The sequence below is a fragment of the Amborella trichopoda genome, chromosome 12 (genome assembly GCF_054954075.1).
Source record: "Amborella trichopoda isolate Santa Cruz 75 chromosome 12, AtrichopodaSantaCruz75HAP2 v2.0, whole genome shotgun sequence".
In the NCBI taxonomy this organism is placed as follows: Eukaryota; Viridiplantae; Streptophyta; class Magnoliopsida; order Amborellales; family Amborellaceae; genus Amborella; species Amborella trichopoda.
In genome coordinates, this window is record NC_142347.1 from 44590030 (window position 1) to 44607816 (window position 17787).

At 34.9% G+C, this 17787-nt stretch overlaps 1 protein-coding gene across 4 annotated transcripts; it reads right to left on the minus strand.

Annotated features, from left to right (window-relative positions):
• Positions 1–2452: 2452 nt before the first annotated feature.
• LOC18435381 (putative E3 ubiquitin-protein ligase XBOS32) lies at positions 2453–11561 on the minus strand. 4 transcript variants are annotated; one of them, XM_088853892.1, is made up of 11 exons: positions 11277–11561; positions 10537–10682; positions 10303–10362; positions 9563–9634; positions 9287–9462; positions 8747–8907; positions 7968–8026; positions 7824–7870; positions 7114–7254; positions 5498–5589; positions 2453–3239 (listed from the first exon to the last, which is right to left on the minus strand). In XM_088853892.1, the coding sequence occupies exons 4-11, from the start codon at positions 9623–9625 to the stop codon at positions 2800–2802; spliced, it is 1179 nt and encodes a 392-aa protein (XP_088710018.1). In that variant the 5' UTR covers positions 9626–9634; positions 10303–10362; positions 10537–10682; positions 11277–11561; the 3' UTR covers positions 2453–2799. The 4 variants fall into 4 exon arrangements, with proteins under 4 accessions (XP_088710018.1, XP_088710019.1, XP_020523769.1 ...); XM_088853893.1 differs by having other exon boundaries at positions 7968–8020; positions 11277–11407; XM_020668110.2 differs by having other exon boundaries at positions 7968–8020; positions 10537–11280.
• Positions 11562–17787: the final 6226 nt, after the last annotated feature.

Here is a 17787-nt window from a genome sequence, read left to right on the forward strand (position 1 = left end):
ATGTGTGCATGTGAGATGCATGCATACAAGCTTCGATGTATGGATGTCTTCCCATTGTTTTACATAGAATAGACCTACATACGTGCCCCATGAATCTCATGCACTATTTGGGGGCCTCTTGGGAGTTCATGTTAAGTTCAATTGAATTTTTTTTTGTTTTTTTGGGCTATAAAGACAAAGCCCTATCCATTTTTTTCAAGTAGATTAGGTTAGCTTTTTGAATTCCCCTATCCATTTTTTTCAAGTAGATTAGGTTAGCTTTTTGAAGATGTTAGTGGGGTGGTGTCAGTAGTAAGAATAGAAACTACAACGTGATGATTAGGGTATTGGGTGCTACTTGTTATACCCAGAAATCGATGAAAAAAACAAGTTAATGGGACAGTACGCTACTTGTTATACCCAGAAATCGATGAAAAAAGCAAGTTAATAGGACAGTATTAGGGTTTGTATGGATGCACTCTTTATAATTTATGATTAAAATTAATCTTGATAATAAATTATTTGTTGTTTGACAATGTCCATTCTAAAGTTATCTTATAAACAATATTACATATAAATTTATCTTTTTGGAAAGCTGATTTTACTTTACATTATTTTAATTGAAACTCAATAAAAAAGCTAAATAATTAACATCATTACAAAAATATTTAGCAAATACTCAACATAATACTATTGTCCAAAGTGTATTAATTTTAGATTAGTTAGTTTCCTGGTAAGATTAATTATCTTCCATGTGTACCCTTAACTATTACCTACTAAGAGTAGAGTGTATGGATGCAAACAAAAGGACTCTATGGATGCATGCACACAAAATCCATGTATGTTCCTTTTATGCTTTAGATGTGCTCAGTATCATGTCCGAGTATGTAAAACATGTTTTAAAATCCGGATCGTCGGGGTACCGTCTATCCTAGAAATCAATCTAAGTTAGTGAATTGTTAACCGAGATTGGCGATCCAACTGAAGCAAATCAGACAATAAAAAATTAACAATTAAGAAGAAAAAAGCAAAAAAAATGCAATGAATGAGAAGTGATCGATCCTTATCAATGACAGTATCGGCAAGTTCCTGATGAAATCATCCAGTAGTTCTATGAGAACCCATTCGATTTTAAGTTTCAATTGGGAACCGAATCGGTTTCCACTTGTTCTCTATCCAAATCTACCGATTCTGCCAAAATTATTGCTTCACATTGATATGGCATGTTATCATGTATACATTGGCTAAATGCATGCATACATTCGGAAGAAAATGCGCACCATGCTGGAGACAGATCGAATTCCAACCATGGTGTGCCATTTATTTATGAATGGGTTGCATGTACATGCATGAATGCATGCATGGATGGCTGTGGCATCCAAGACCAAGGAACCGTGCAGGAAGTATAATGATAGCGTCCCAAACCCTAGAAATTGTAGTACAAGAGCGACACGCCAACAACTAAGAGTCGTCTTCTCTTGCTGCTAAGTTTAAATTGCGTGATTTGAAAGGTAAAAGATGCGTCTTTTGGAAGGGGTTATTAGATTTGGAAATCACATAATTGCACTGTCTGTAACTCTAGAGAGAGAAAACCCAAGACTTGTCAAAACTCAAAACCCCAACACCTATCTCTCCTGACGAGAGAGAGTCTCAGATTGGTGTGGAGAGAACGAAACGGCAAGAGAAAATCAAATGCCAAGTTAGAGAGAGAGAGAATCAGATGTCAGATCATTGCCTTCACAACCTTCTTACTTGTATAACATTGTGGGCTACCTTATATAAACCATGGTGAGCACACAACATCATTACGATTGAAGTATAAAAACAAAATTTTGAGTGTTAAACAATTTGGTTTTGAGTTGCAATTAGTTCCATTTGTTTGTGAGAATTATTTTTGTGCTGTGTAAGAGAGTTTCAGTGTTTATTTTGAGATGCTCGAGACATATCCGTGGATGATTAGGTCTTTTACTCTCTTCATCAAGGATGGGTTTTACAAGAAACGGAAAAAAAAGGTGATCCAATGTCTAATAATTGTGTTCAGGCGCTATCTTTCTTGAGCTTCTATATTTTTCTCTTTTTTTTTTTTGTTTTTTTTTTTATATTCTTGATGTTTTGTTTCTTGACCTTGCAAGACTTTTGAATGGATCCGGCGCTCTTATGGCCGCCCTCTAGTCCGTTTAGATTTGTGTAGGTTGTGTCCAACTTCATCATCCCTCCCATCTTCTGTATTTTTGTTTATCCCTCTTGAGCTTGCCTTTGCAGTAATGTAATATTTGTGGGCCATTTTACTCATGTGTCCAATGTGATTTGCCACTCCTAATGTTATTTCATGTGATGTTTGATTTAATGTGATGTAATTCATGTAGCAATCCTTTGTTTTCCTCTATAATCATTTTAAGCCGTGCATTGAATTGCTGTTTTCCATTGATGTTTGCATTATGGCAAAGTAGCTGTTGGTTTGGCAAGTGAGATGGAAGTCTTGGAACATACATGGTGTTTCACACTCATTGCAAGGAAAATGAGTAATAATACATCTACAAATATATCAATCAAAACAGATATCAAAGCAAACCACTTTAAAACATGGGGAAGAATTGAAAGGACCGGATGTTAATCCACAGTTCTGGCCATTGTCAGATGACTTGTGATCTCCAACCTTCACCATTACCACATGCCTTGTGCTAGTCCAAAGAAACTCAACTTTTGCCATTACCACATGCCTTGAGCTAGTCCAAAGAAACTCAACTTTTGCCATTACCACATGCCTTGTGCTTGTCCAAAGGAACTTATCTTTTGTCATTACCATATGCCTTGTGCTAATCACACCCAAGTGGTGGACCTCCTCTCTCTCTGAGATGCTGATCCCCTTAACCCACTTGGGGCACACCTCCCCACTTGTTTATGTGTTTTTCTTTCCATTCTTGGAGCCCTCATACAAAGGCTAGAATTGAGCTTCACAGATGGGAAATTTTGGCAACTAAGTGATCTGACAGATGAAGACCTCAGTGGTGCCATTGTACTGAAGGGTGGCATGGTGGTGGGATCTGTTGCCTCACCAGAACAAGCTGTGCATAAGGATAGTGATAAACTCATTCTTGGTAGTTCTCTTATTTGGCTTGTGTGTGGAAGCCTGATGAAAGAAACAATTCCATGCCTGCAAAGAGGGCATGCTATGGATCCAGGAGGGCCAGAAACTGTTGATGTATTGTTTGTGGAGCAGAGGTACAAGGCACATTGGGTGCAGAATTCATGGTTGCAACCTAAAAGTACATCCAACTCTCTTAACAATTTACAATGAAAGATGGGATAAAAAATAAGTACGGGGAGTTTGAATAAATATCTATGGAGATGGGGGTCACAAGTTCAGATTCAGAGTGTAATCTGATAGGGCCATTTATGCTATTCATAAGAATCAAGGAAAAAATGAAGACAAGGGATGATAACTTACTTGGGAAATATTTTGTCTAACATATTAGTGTCTTCATATCCTAATGGAATCAGGAGAGCATTTATACTTAAATAAATGCAGGTTTGGGAGTTTGTTCATTCTAGCATTATTTTATGCTGAATAAATTATCTATGGTGATGGGGGTCACAAGTTCAGAGTCAGTTTAGTCTAATAGAGCCTTTGGATGTGCAACATTTCTTGAAAGCTGTGATACATTTTAATATGTTAGATTTGAGATCCAATGGCTAAGAAAATGTGTGGTCTTTTTGTACTAAAAATAAATGGTCTTATACAATTTATTCATGAAACCTAGGAAAAAATGAAGATAATGGGTGATAAATCAGGAGGAAAATATTTCATAACAGGTCTGCGTCCTCATATGCTCATGTAATAAGGAAAGATTTTATAACTTGAAAAAGGCGGGTTTCACCCCTTAAATATGATTTTCTAGCTGCTTATCAGAAATGGAAAATGTGTTTTAGCTTTTCATGACTAAGGTTTGTAATTTTAATCGACTGCCCATCTTAAGAGTAAAGCATGTCCAAGCTTTGACTAGGAAGTCCTAATACTGCTGAGGAGGAGCACCTGGTCTTGTTAAGAATTATTGCAACAGAAGGCCCAAAAAGCTGTTATTTGGAGTTAGTGGGATTCTAAAATTTCTCTCTTGCAGTGAAAATGTTTAATACCCGAAAGGGGAAAGGAGAAAGTTGTTTGTATAACCCATAAGAAATTTATCAAAATACTCATGAGAGATAACCTATTCAAAATTTTGCTTATATTTTCTATTTAATTTCAAAATATCCATCAAAATTTTACTTATATTTTCTATTTAATTTCAAAATATCCATCAAAATTTTACTTATATTTTCTATTTAATTTCAAAATATCCATCAAAATATTTTTTGGAATAGTTGCAATTGGGTAATATGTTAAATAGGTGATCTCTTGTGAGTATTTTGATAAGTTCCCTAGAAATATTTAAATGGCCTAATATGCAACTGGACAAATACAGAAGTTTAGGAATCAGAAAGTCCCTCCCAAATAACACAAATATATTTTGGGAAATTTATAAAATAGAACTACCTTATCAATTATTTAACATTATTTAATATGTTACCCATTATGGTTACCCATTTTCAACTATATCAACTTGCGATCATCTTTTGCATTTTGATAAAGTTCCCTGTATTTTGGAAGCAAAATGGTCGCACCAGAAAATATGAAAGGTACCAAAGGTTTAATGACAACTACAATGATGAATTTTCAGATAATAAGAAAAGGAATATAAAAAGCACAACTCAACTATCGATATGATCAATTGGCTAAAACATATTAATGATCTGGATACAAGTTCTTCCACTTTTGTCAATCAGCTAGCCCATGCACAGAAAATGGCTTGACTGATACAAATCTCACATTAATCATGCACTTCTCTTTGTACATGAGAGCTGTATTTCCAAAATATTTACAGGTTTTTTTTTTTCTTTTTTCTTTTTCCATGTGTGGTATAATTAAGCCATGAATGGAAAAATTAAGTGGAAAGAGAGGAAAAAACTGGGTTAACTAACTAATGGGGTTTTCTTCTTCTACCGATGAATGGCTGTAACTAACTAGGACGGTTCTTGGAAGGGATGAACAATTTACAACATAATGTGAATCTAGATACCAAATTTCATGCTTACATTGAAAGGGTGTGGTGTTTTGGACGGTTCGTTTACCCTTTTAGTTGGATAGTGTAGATTTTGGCATTTGTTCCAAATCTAATACCATTCAACCAAACTGGTTGGTCTCAACCACTGCAATCTTACTTCAATAAGTACGATTGAAGTAAGGTTGTGGTGTTATATAAACTCTATCTCACATTTAATGATCAATAAATTCTATCCTATATTTAATGATCAAGAAAGAGAACAGAATGCATTTTTTGTAAAAACAAAATTGACTTGAGATAACAGAATCACAGAAAACTGAGTATCCAATCTATGGCCAGTACTTGAAAATTTATTACAAAGCATATTGTATTTAATTTAACATGACAGAAAATAGTAATATGTTAACCAAATAGTGTACCTTCTGCTGCTACTGTGCATCTTCTTTCTAAACAAACAGCACATGGATCGACACATGCCGGTAATATATCAGAACTCCTCCATCCACATTCCCTACAAGCAGCATCCAAAATACTTTCATAATATGTATGCCTAGTGTATTCAATATGTTACGATGAATTGATTCGGAATGTAAGAAGCTCAAATAAATCATGCCATCCACTCAAAGTTTGAACTCCAAAGGAAAAAGATTACATAGCCCAGTGGTAACTTCCCTAGGGCAAAAGGGACCATGTCAAGGGATTTGTTTGACCCAAAAACTCTGAACTTATCATTATTCATCTCTAGGGACCAATTGAGTAATACATAAAAAAATGATTAGGAGCACTGAAATGCTCCAAATCAACCCCCTCGTTACCTAGGCTCACAGTGAGGCCTCAAGTATAAGGCTAGGGTGGGAGCCCTAGAGCTCCTCAGCCAGGATTCCATGAGCCCCTAAGCCCTGCCCTGCCCCCAGGTGGCCAGATGTTGATGACAGGGCTTTCACAATCCATGCTCTTAGAAAATCTGTGGTTTTTTCACATATTTGTATGAAGGATTTAAAAAACGAACCAAACTAGCCTTAAGGCCTGATCTGCCCCAGCCAGCATCATTTTAATAACAGGGCCTCCCAATGAAATATTTTATGATCCATACAACCTTAGATATCCTCTGGTTTTCACATTTTTATATGGAGAATTTTAAAAAAGCATACGGTTTCCATCTTTTTTTCTGAAGAATTATAAAAGAAGAAAAAAATATTTCCGAAGAATTATAAAATAATAAAAATTATATGACAGGAATTGGACCCAGCACACCACGTAAATTATCCTACACTGTCGCCACATTAGAAGATGCTCTACAATTGTCAAATCAGCATAGAACAGTATATATAACGAAAAGCTCAAGACGCATCCCCAAATTTCCATTCATACAACTTACATTGTGGGTTACTCAGGTGAGCTATTCCAACTTAAAATGAGTTTTTATTCACCGATCAATCAATGGACGAGCCATGATGAATAGAGAGAGTGGGACCTACCGATTCGGTCATGATCTCATGGCCCTGCTCTTTCCTTTGCAGTCTACCCAGCAATTGATATTAGGACTGAAGAGCACTTATGACCATGGACCTTCTTTGGTCATACAGATCATAGTATAAGCATAGAAAAAATCTCAATCCAGGATCTCAATAAGGAAGATTGAATCTTGGCTCCCCTATTTACTTGTCTCACTACACAGGTTCTCAGTATATGAATCTATTTAAGTTTTTATGATCCCCAAGGAATGGCCACGCAATTGCAAGGAAATTTTAGTGGTATAATTTGGGATTTATCATCTCGTATGAATCTTTAAATTGTATAATGTTAGTTAAGATAACATCATTGAGCATTATAAATAGTTGTAACTCATGAGGATACGTATCAAATTTATATTTAGGTACAGGGCATTCTCAAACAAAACATAAAGTTATGATACTGTTGGATTGCTTGAACAAAATGATCTAGAAGACCAGAACAATGACAACAAAAACAAGGTGCAACATGATGAGATTTCAAATTATGTGACACATTGTGAAAATGACAAAAACCCACTTACCGAGAGATCTTTACAATGCTCATTAGAGGCAATGATAAATATCGAGATGGTAGAAAAAGTAAACGAGCTTCTGATTGTCTACTCAAAATCCCCTCTAACCATTGTCTATGCCACAAACGAGCAACCTGCAAGGGCGTCCAACTTTTGTACGCAAAACAAAATGCTAACATAAGAATTTTCTTAACAAAACATGTGAGTTACATCAGACCAAAATTTAGCACTATTACTTGGGTCAAAAAGTGAAAGTTTCCAAGAGCGGAAAAAAGTAACCCACTATAGAAATCTGCCCCAAACATTTTAATGTCAAAATGGCAACATTCACATTAACCAGCAAGGATCATGCAACAATTATGCTAGATCTACTTCACCAGACATAAAGAGTTCATCAATCAGTAAACCATCAACTTTGTTCAATTTAAATATTTGGTGAGGTGCAATTTATGTTATCCTTTTGTTAATAGATATTCCATTAAAAATATCAAAATCCATGAAGAATAACACTGCTCTCCACCCACCCACTGGGCCAATAAAACATTCTCCAACATGAATCAGACATTAGAATGCTAGTTCAGTTTCGTTATTCTATGTTCTACTAATAAAGGTCTCCAAAATTCCATGATAATCGACTAATGGAAGTGAAAGAGATGCAATATGACTAGAAAAGTAAGCCATTTTTTTATTTTTTAGTCAGTATCAGTATAGAAGCATACCCATTTGAATTTTCAGCACTCAGGATGGCGCCTCTAGCAACCAAAAACTGTTTTCACATAACAAAAAAGTTGTGCATGCATCAGTACATGAATCTCAAATAAAAATCAATGGAAATTAGAAGATTATTAACAAAGCAAACATACTTGACAACACTGTGCATTTCCACCACATGCAGCATAATGCAAAGGTGTGCTACCTGCACCTACCATGAACAGAAAGAACTAAGATTAGATAAATCACATAATAAGTAAAGAACCCCAAGTAGTTACAATGTGATTCACCTAAGAACATAAGAATTTCTAGAGTGGGAAATAATTATAAACAATTGAACATCATGAATAGACTGGATAATACAGGGAAGGTGTATTTTATAACTATCATGGAAAAACAATAGCCCTTTTTTGTCGCCTTCATCCATTGAAATCATAAGGCCGTGATGGAAAGTGGGACCCCACGAATTGAGTCATGTCATGTGGTGTGTCCCACACAATCCCCTTAAGGAGCCTTGTTGATATATACACATATATCCCTAGAAGAATCTTCTCTCGTAGATATGAAAAGAGATCTAAACAGAGTGATGCATATGTTTTGGCATTTTGGCTTCACAAGTCTATAAACACCACACATAAACTCAAACAAATTTTCAGCCACAATAAAAATAAATGTGGGGGTAGTCTTCTGCAAAATGCATGTTTAAACTTAACAAAATTTTACATAGAAAATGACGGTTTGACAGTTTAAGTTCAAGAATATCACTCTCATCACAATGATATCAACGGTAACAAATTGGTTCTTCTCAAATTATCTACATGACAGAACGAGGGGATAACATAGCTCTCAAACATTATTCCCTGCCTAAGATAACCAAAGAGAAGAAGTCACACAATAAAAACAAGCAGTCAGATAAAAAAATAAGTGTTACCAATCAGGTCAATTGTAGTTCCATCATCAATCGTGACCACAGAAATGCATGCCCCCAGATCCAAAAGCAACTGCAGGCTATCTACATGTCCGTTTAGCGCTGCCATATGGAGTGCAGTTATTCCACCATCGGCTGGTTTATTGAGGATTTTAGAGAGAGAACTGAGAAAGTCAAAAAGAAAAATGACAAACAAAATAATTCAATATGGTAAGAAAACCAATTACCCAACCAAGGAATTTAATAAAACAAACTCTAAATTACATCATTCCCATGGTTGGGGAAAGTATTTTGTAATCCCATGGATAATGCCAAACCCATGGTTGATTGGATCACCAGTTAAACCACAGATGATTATCGAGTGAAAACATGGGACTCACCATTAGGTTCATGTTCTATTCTGGTGGGTCGCACTCTCTGTCCATCATTTCAGTGGATAATGATGACCCAATGCATATGGTTTTCCATAGTTCATTAAATTATAGCATACTTTCTCTCCATTGATGAACTGATAAGCTATTAATTGTACTGTACATTAAATACCTTGTCTCAAACTCCATGTCTAAATCATCAGTAGGAAACCCTCTCCTACTAATATTCCAAAACTCAGGTATGCTAGGCACATAATCTGCAAGGAGAAGTCGAACGCATCGGGAATGTCCATTTACAGCTGCAAAGTGGAGAGCAGTCCTACCATTGAGATAATCTGCCTTGTGAACCTATGAATTGAATACAGAAGTGTTCAAATAGATATTAATTTCATTCTTGATAGATGGTTCATATAAGGTTAAGGAAAAGCATAATACAAAACTCTCTTACATTGGCTTTGAACAACACTAGAGTCTGAACCACCTCCCAGTGACCGTATCGGCATGCTTGCATCAAGGCCGTCTGTTCAAAAGCAGCCAGTAAGCATCTGTTTACCAAAAAGTTCCTTGTGGATTCCATCCCAAATTAAAATGTATTGAGAGAGAGAGAGAGAGAGTTGTAGCTAAAGTAGTAGGACGCTGGTTCTTCAGGAGACATCAGGGTTTAATTTCCAATGTTACAATAACAATTTTACCCATAGAACCAGAAACACTATAAGCAAAGATCCTTGAGGCATGATAGGATTATTAGCTGACTAAAGGTAATGATAATGATAGCAAAGAAATAAAGTAATGAGATCCTTTGGAGTGGGATGTGGTTTGATCGGTCAAGGTGTCAACAGTTATAACACTATGTCTCAAGTTTAAATCCCATCACTGAATGACCTAAAGAAAAAATACTTGGGTTGCAGCACAATTACTAGGATGTTATTTCTTCAGAGACACCAGGACTGAATTCTACGTTTACGTATAAAATTTTGCCTATAAAGATAAATAGCATAAAATTATTTGGAGATGATAGTATTATAATTTATAAGCATATCCAATGCAGTGAAAAAAAGAGGCTAAAAATAGTTTAGGTGGTCCTTACTTATGAAACAAAGCCTCCCCAAATCAATACATAGAGAGACCAGGTGGCAAAACAAAAACCACACCCTGAGTGGTTCTAGCTAAAATTAAGGTTCCTCATACCTGTCCACAGTAATTTCTCAGATTTATATCAACCCCTGATTCCAGCAAGAGAGATACGATCTGCATACACGTTCGAGTTGCCCTTCAGTTAGAAAAGATCACAGAATGGACGAAGACTATAAAAGAAGATGGTGCTTTCTTGTTCACACATAAAAAAAAGTCAGGAAATAAAAATGAAAACAATAAAGTGGAGAAAGAAGGTAGAAACCATTTCATTGGTATCGAATGAAATACCTCGTGATGGCCTTGAGCAGCTGAATAATGCAATGGAGAATTGCGAAGCCCAAAAGTTGAGTATCTTGCTAGCCGAGGATTGCATTCTAATAGTGCCTTGGCTTCTTGGAGATCCCCATCTCTTGCGGCCGATACCAGGCGCTCCCCTGAAGCCGAACATCCAAAGGAATTCCCCACAATGCTCAAAAATCTCATGATTGTTTATCTATCGCTATCCACTGCTAATTCTCTAATAATCAAACTACAGATTCATGGTTTTACTCCACAACGTTCCTAGAACTGGACCATGTAATGTCGTTTTAGCGCATCACTGATGAAAATTACATAGACCCATCTTCAGTCCCACCACAATTGTTTGAAGAAAGAACAAAACCCATATGGATTTCAGAAAACAAGATCATCTTTTGGCACACCGGAATCAATAAATTCTCGAAAACCAAAATTAACAGAACCCATATTCAATCTCCTTGACTTTTTCAATACCAATCTTCAAAATCAACAAAACCCAAAATCAGATTACATATCAGCATCACTTCATATACCCCACCAAAATACGAAACATTCCCTGGTATTTGCGGTGGACAATTGGCATGTTGGTGTACAGATTCAATGATAAACAATGCAAACAATAATTGTCAAAAAGATTAAAGAAATTATAGACAACAAATAGATAAATAGAAAGAAAAGGCAGAAAGAGGTTAAGAACCATTCATTTTATATTGCATTAATTTGGTATTCACCTGCTTTTTGCTGTAGTTTGTTGTATAAAAGTGGGGTAATAGATCCGGCATTAAAGGGGGAGGGTGGTTAATAGTAAGAAAGAGAGAGAGGTTTCCATGATTGCGGGGCCAGCATTGTTTTACTGAAGTGGGCCAACCAACAAGCCTGCAAGAAAAGCGTGTCTCCATGATTGGGAGAACTAACCCAGTCAAACTGTTGGTTTTCATGCGCCTTTCCTTCTTTTGCTGTTTGCATGTCTTGTGCTGTTATATTCGGTTTGTTTCTTTTTTTAGCCTCCCCCTCTCTCTCTCACAGAGTCTCATGGGCCTGTTATAGGTGGTGGTTTGTTTCAATGTTTTGTGCTGTTATATTCGGTTTGTTTGTTTTTTACCCTCTCTCTCTCTCTTCTCACATGTGCCTGTTACGCGCGGTTTGGTCTCTCTCTCGTGCTTGTTACATGCGGCTATTTTTATTTGACCCTATTGATTTGGTACTCACGCGGGAGCATACTGTTTGTTACTACCTCAGGTAAAACTCAATGGGGACATTTTTTTAGTATGGTAAAAGTTTATATAAGGATGCTCCCTTTTTATGTAAAACTACGGATGCCCCTCAAAAATCCATCGGAAAAGGTGGTTTAATGTTGACAAACCCTTTGATTGATCATCTCGACATCGAGATGTATGACTATGAAAATAAAAAGATTTTAAGTCTAAAAAATAGTGCATTTGACAACATATTATCTATACCGTCCATTTTCAAGATTTTCATATGTTTATAGATCTACTTGATTTTAACCATTTTTGAAATTTAAAATTTTATAATTAGATATAAAAATAGATTTTGAGATAATCCTAAGAATATTTTACGTCAAAATTATATACCATGATAAAATTTGAAGGTGCACCTTATCTCTACACCTACGGATGCATCCGTATGCAAACTGCACCCTTTTAATATTATTCAAATTTTCGATATCTAACCTCCTCGACCCATAGACTTACCAAATAAAATTCTTTTCCAAATTACACTTTCTATGCACTTAGAGAAAATAATGTTTGAGATTGAACATAGACCATCTAATTTTTGGAGAGTGAGATCTAAGTGTTAGAGAAAACAAAGTTCAATTTTTTTCTTTTAAAAATAAGTAATTAGTAATTCGATTCCCAAATTTTCAAATAGAAGATATCCTCCCAAGTAGGTCTTTTGCATGAGAGAGTAGGTGTACAGTATGCACTACATGAACATTATAGATGTGCTCTTTTTCAAAACAGAGTTATCAAATAACGACTCATCTATCTGTATAACTTCTCAACTTTTCTTCAACTATTTCAAGTCATATTTTGATGGGATTTTTTAAATAAAATAAAAATAAATAAATAAAATGTTAGCTAGTGGCTTATGATGAATTTCCTCTTTCACTTATTTTTCTGGGAACTTTTATGGCCAGTCAAAATCAAAGCAAATAACTTCAGTTATTTGGTTTTAACACACTCGTTCTATTTTTTTTTATTATATATATATATATATATATATATATATATATATATATATATATATATATATATATATATAAAGTCAATGAATAGAAGGGTATTTTTGTCACTTCCACAAAAATATGGCCTTCATCATGAGGATGGAATGTTACGGAAGCAGGAGCATTCTTTTCACTCAAGCAAGGAAGTGGGTGCCACAACTTTACTTTATGGTATGGAATAAGAATACAATAATATCATGAGTGACAAAGGTTTGTGCTCCATATCACTATTTATATATACTATAAGCAATAGAAATAAAGCAAAGAGAACCATAGGATTTCTCAAATCTCCTTTGGAAGAAGTCATGGAGATGTTGACATGATTCTATAGAAAAGGCATCATTGAGTGATAAGTTCTACGTAACATACCTATGCTTAATTTAAGGTTACTTTAGTCTACTGGAGAAGAGTAAATTGATTATTCATTAGGGCCTTCTAACGAGTCACTGCATAGTGTGGATGTGAGTGTGCGCGCGCGCGCGTAATTTTCATGTGCGTTAATATACCAAAAAACGACATTTGCCCTTAATTTTAAAATCTACGTACTTGTGTCTTGGTTGGTTCAGTTCAAAATAAAAAAGCTTGTTCAATAATAAATCAATGAAAACCTATGTTTGATTGATTTGGGCCAATCCTATCGGTCCGTTTTTACCGGTACACCAATCAATTAAAGCTTGGCAACTTTTTTTTTTTTATATATATTTTATATTTTTCAATTCTTATTATTATTTATTTTTTAATTCTAATCCAATATATTCGACCCAAGTCTAACCGGTTTTTACTAGACTAGAAAACACTTATTCAAATTAAGAATACTATTTCGTATTCAGGATTGTTACTAAGAATTGATTAATTATACCGATACTCTACTTTGTGCTTGCATGTAACGTTTATATCTTGTGTCCCAATTATAGAAATCTGAGTATTTTTTTTTAGAAAATATCTCTGCAGAACCAATTTTTAAATTTTATTTTTCCATAGATCCAAAATTTTCAAACCTATCTTACAACATTGAGATTTCATCTTTTATATCTTCTAACCCATTAAACTATGTTTACCTATTTTTACCTTAACTTTTTAGCTTAAACAAATTTGAAAAAAAACCTCACTAAAAAAACCTAGCTTTCTCTCTTCTTTCTCTATCTTCACGTGCTTCTCTCACGGGGAGAGAGAGAGTTGGGGGACCAGTGAGAGAGACATGGGGGAGGAAGAGAGAGACGGGGGTTTGGGAGATTGGAGAGAGAAAGAGCAAAAACATGGAGAGAGAGAGAGGGGTTTAAAAATGATGTTTTTGTAAAATTTGTTTGGGCTAAAAAATAAGATAAAGTTGGTTTAGGGGGCTTGAAGAAATAATAAATAGAATCTTTATGAAGCTAGATAGGTTTTAAAGCCTTGAGTTTATAGAGAAATGAAACTTAAAAATAGGATCTATGGAGATATTTTCCCTATTTTCTTTCTATATCTTTCCATAGTAATCATTTTCGATTAGTTTTATTTTGTAAGACGTGTGGAGCAATGAATAAAATTCAATTTGTAGCAAGTCAATTTTTTTCATTAATAATTGTATTATGAAAAATTTATGTTTGGGCCAAATTTTTTTAATTATAAAATTTAGGAGTTTATGGCTTCACTGATGGTACAACCTTTAATAGAGCAAGTGTATGTGACCCCAATTTGTTGGAAAAAGGCTCTAACGATGATGATGAAGCTTAAGGTTTAGACCAAAATAAAATTTGGCTTATGTAGTAGCATGTGTGCTCTCTGTGTATCTGGCCTCATGTTAAAATTTGAAACCCAAAATTTTCTATTTAAAAAAAAAAAAAAATCTCTCAAATTTTCTTGAGTTGGGGGTTTTGACGTCATCCTAGTATACAGGGTTTGAGTTTTAAATGATATTGTTGAGATACCTACCTAAATTTTCTAGGGATAAAGACAATTCTTCAACACTTCAAGTGAAGTACAATTTGGTAGTTGGTGTTAAAGTGGCAATGTAGGACAGCTCTGGAGAAAAAGCCTCATGCAAATGTATATTCTTATTAATATTTTGTTTAGGGATTGTTTACAAGGTGACCATTTATTTTTGGGTGCGGTTTGTATAGAGCCTAGGCTCTAAACAATCAAATTAGAGCCTACCTTAAAATAGTGTCGAGAAATGTGGTTTCAATACCGGAAATCTTTATGATAACCTTAAAATATATTTTTATCTTTATTTATAAAGTTTAAAGCTCAAAATAAGTATCGATAAGCAAATCTATGAAAACTTGAAAATCTTAAAAATTGACGGTCAAAAAATGCGTTACAAAATATACTTTTTCCACAACTTGAAATCGATATTTTTTTTCATGTCCATATATCTTGATGTCCAGATCACTTTGAGGATATTTGGGCATCAAAACAACCTCTTCTAGTGAAATTTTTGAGGTAGGCTCTAATTTGATTGTTTAGAGTATCGGATCTATATAAACTTTTCCCTTTATCTTTTGTATATGAGGTCACAAGTATTTTTGTTCTTTAAATTTCAAAATGGGTTGTTGTAAAAGTGTCATGGAATAGAAACAAAATTCTAAAAAAAAAAATCCAGACTCTATGACTCACCCCAAACCATCCAATTTGATAGCTAATGAGTGAGAATGATTGTGACCTCCAGGTACAATTGATAAATGATCTCTTTGTAGATAATACCTTTTGTTTATTCATTTCACATGTTTCAAGAAGATTGATAGGAAATAAAGTTAACTTTAACAAAAAAAAAGTGCAGGAGAAACAGCCTCTGCAAGTAATCAATTGTAGGTAAGGGAAGAAATGATCAATATCATCAGTGTACATAGAATCGACTTGGCCAATATATTTGTCCCTTGGCCAAGCTGAGTACCTCGATTGAGTCCACCACATAGCCTTTTGGCCTGAATTTTATTTTTAAAAAAAATTATTTAAAATTAATAAACATATGGTAACAATAATTTAATCCTAGAACAACTAAAAAAAGTTAAAACAAACTTAAAATTGTAGAGAAAAAATAGATTTGAAAAAACCGATTTACAAGTTGAGATATTTAAAAAAAATTGAGAAAAATATAAAAATAATGATTATGACAAAATATGACAAAAAAAAAAAAAACTCACCAATCTTAACTAAATGCATTCAAATCGCATAAAAGAAGATTATGAACAATCTTCTATTTTTTAAAAAATAAAAAAAATTAAATTTTTTTTATGTCCCCGAATTGTGCTCCAACTCATGGAAACTCAGCCTCACCCATAGTGCAAGGTTGAGTTATTCGCCCGAGTCTGAGTGGACTCGGATATATCACGGTGGATCGCATATTCACTAACGGAAAAGGTTTCTATGCTTCCCCTACAGCATAGAAGTTCTATCCTCCCCCTACCATCCAACCATCCAATTTTGATCAAGAGCGCCACTCACCGTTTGATCTTAGATCCGACATCTCAAAGTATTTTATTTTTAATGTTTTTGTATACAAATTGTATGAATATGAAATTTGGTATGTGTCATCTTATCATTGGGCCGCGCACCTATAAAAACTATTAAAAATAATTTTTTGATAAAATATAATGACCAAAATACCCCTTGAAACTTTCAAGGGTATTTTAGTTATTTTATTTTATTGAAAATATTTTTCTATATTTTTCCCTAGTGCGAATTTAATAGAGAAATGGACGTCCAGAATTTGGTATTAAAATATTTTATAGAAGAAAATTAAAAATAAAATAGTGTAGAGATGTGACATTGTTTTTGGCGCAATCTTAGCCTTCCATTCAGAATGAACGGTTGGATAAAGGGGAGGATAGAACTTGTATGCTGTAGGGAAAGCATAGAAAGCTTTTCCTTCACTAACTATGGAGTTGTAGTACTCTTTACTTTAGAACGAGTTTGAATGGACCAAGTAAGAATGGTCTTCTCCATGTTAGCAGAGTATGTATTAGTACGAATGGCCTATGACTAAAATTAAAAATAAAAACGTATTTACCAATAAAGAAAATAAGTATCTCAAATTAATTTAACGTAAAGTTTCAATTATTTTCTTTACCTTTTTGTTATTTAAACCATATTATTATTTAACAAATGAACAAATATCAACCTCTCATCGAGTAAATGTTCAAGAAACAATTGAGCTACTATTCAGATCCAGATCCAAATCCCATCTCGATGTCTTTAATTTCTTCACCCTAAAAAATGGCATTTTGAACACAATATCGATGTCGGGTGTGTGTAACTTTTAAGGGCTTTATGAGTGCTTGTAAAATGAAATGATATAATAGAACATGAACTTAATAGGAGTGTGGTCGCTCGTGGACCATACCATGCAAACGATGTTTGCAGATATCAGACTATGCTTGACAATCTAGGCCAATCGGTTGGGAAAAGCCCATGTTACTTGGGCATGAAAAACAAACCGATGAGGATTCATGGGTTAGCCCTTGATGAGGTCAAAAAACATGCTCCGATGAGTGAGCCGATGGACTGTGTGGCCCTTGTGTGTGATGGTGGCCTACATAGGCGGGGGCCAAAACCTCATCCATGTATCATCACACGGCATGCATATCGATAGATCGTTTAGAAAATCCAGAAATCCACCTTTTAGGGTGAAGCGTATGCATGTTCGAGAGATCCCCGTATGCACCATAGAGATGTGGTCACATCAGGTCTTAGTGACCTGGACTCATCTTTAAGGCTCATCTCTAAGGGAGGACTTGTAATTCACCGACTAGGATTGCGACCCCTTGGCTCATCGACCACACTTAGTGACCCACTAATGTGCCCCTGCTTGGACTGTGGATCATGGGAGACACTGGATCGGTCTGATAAAGCAAGTGTGGTCCGTAGTCCACAGTTGAAAGTGGAATGCCCCATGATTGTTGATTTGATTCCTAAACCATATGGATCCATTTCCCATCAAATTGAAAGGGAGCTCGAATAACAGAGCATACCGTACATCAAGTAAGAACTGCTCTACTCTGCAACGAACGAACCGT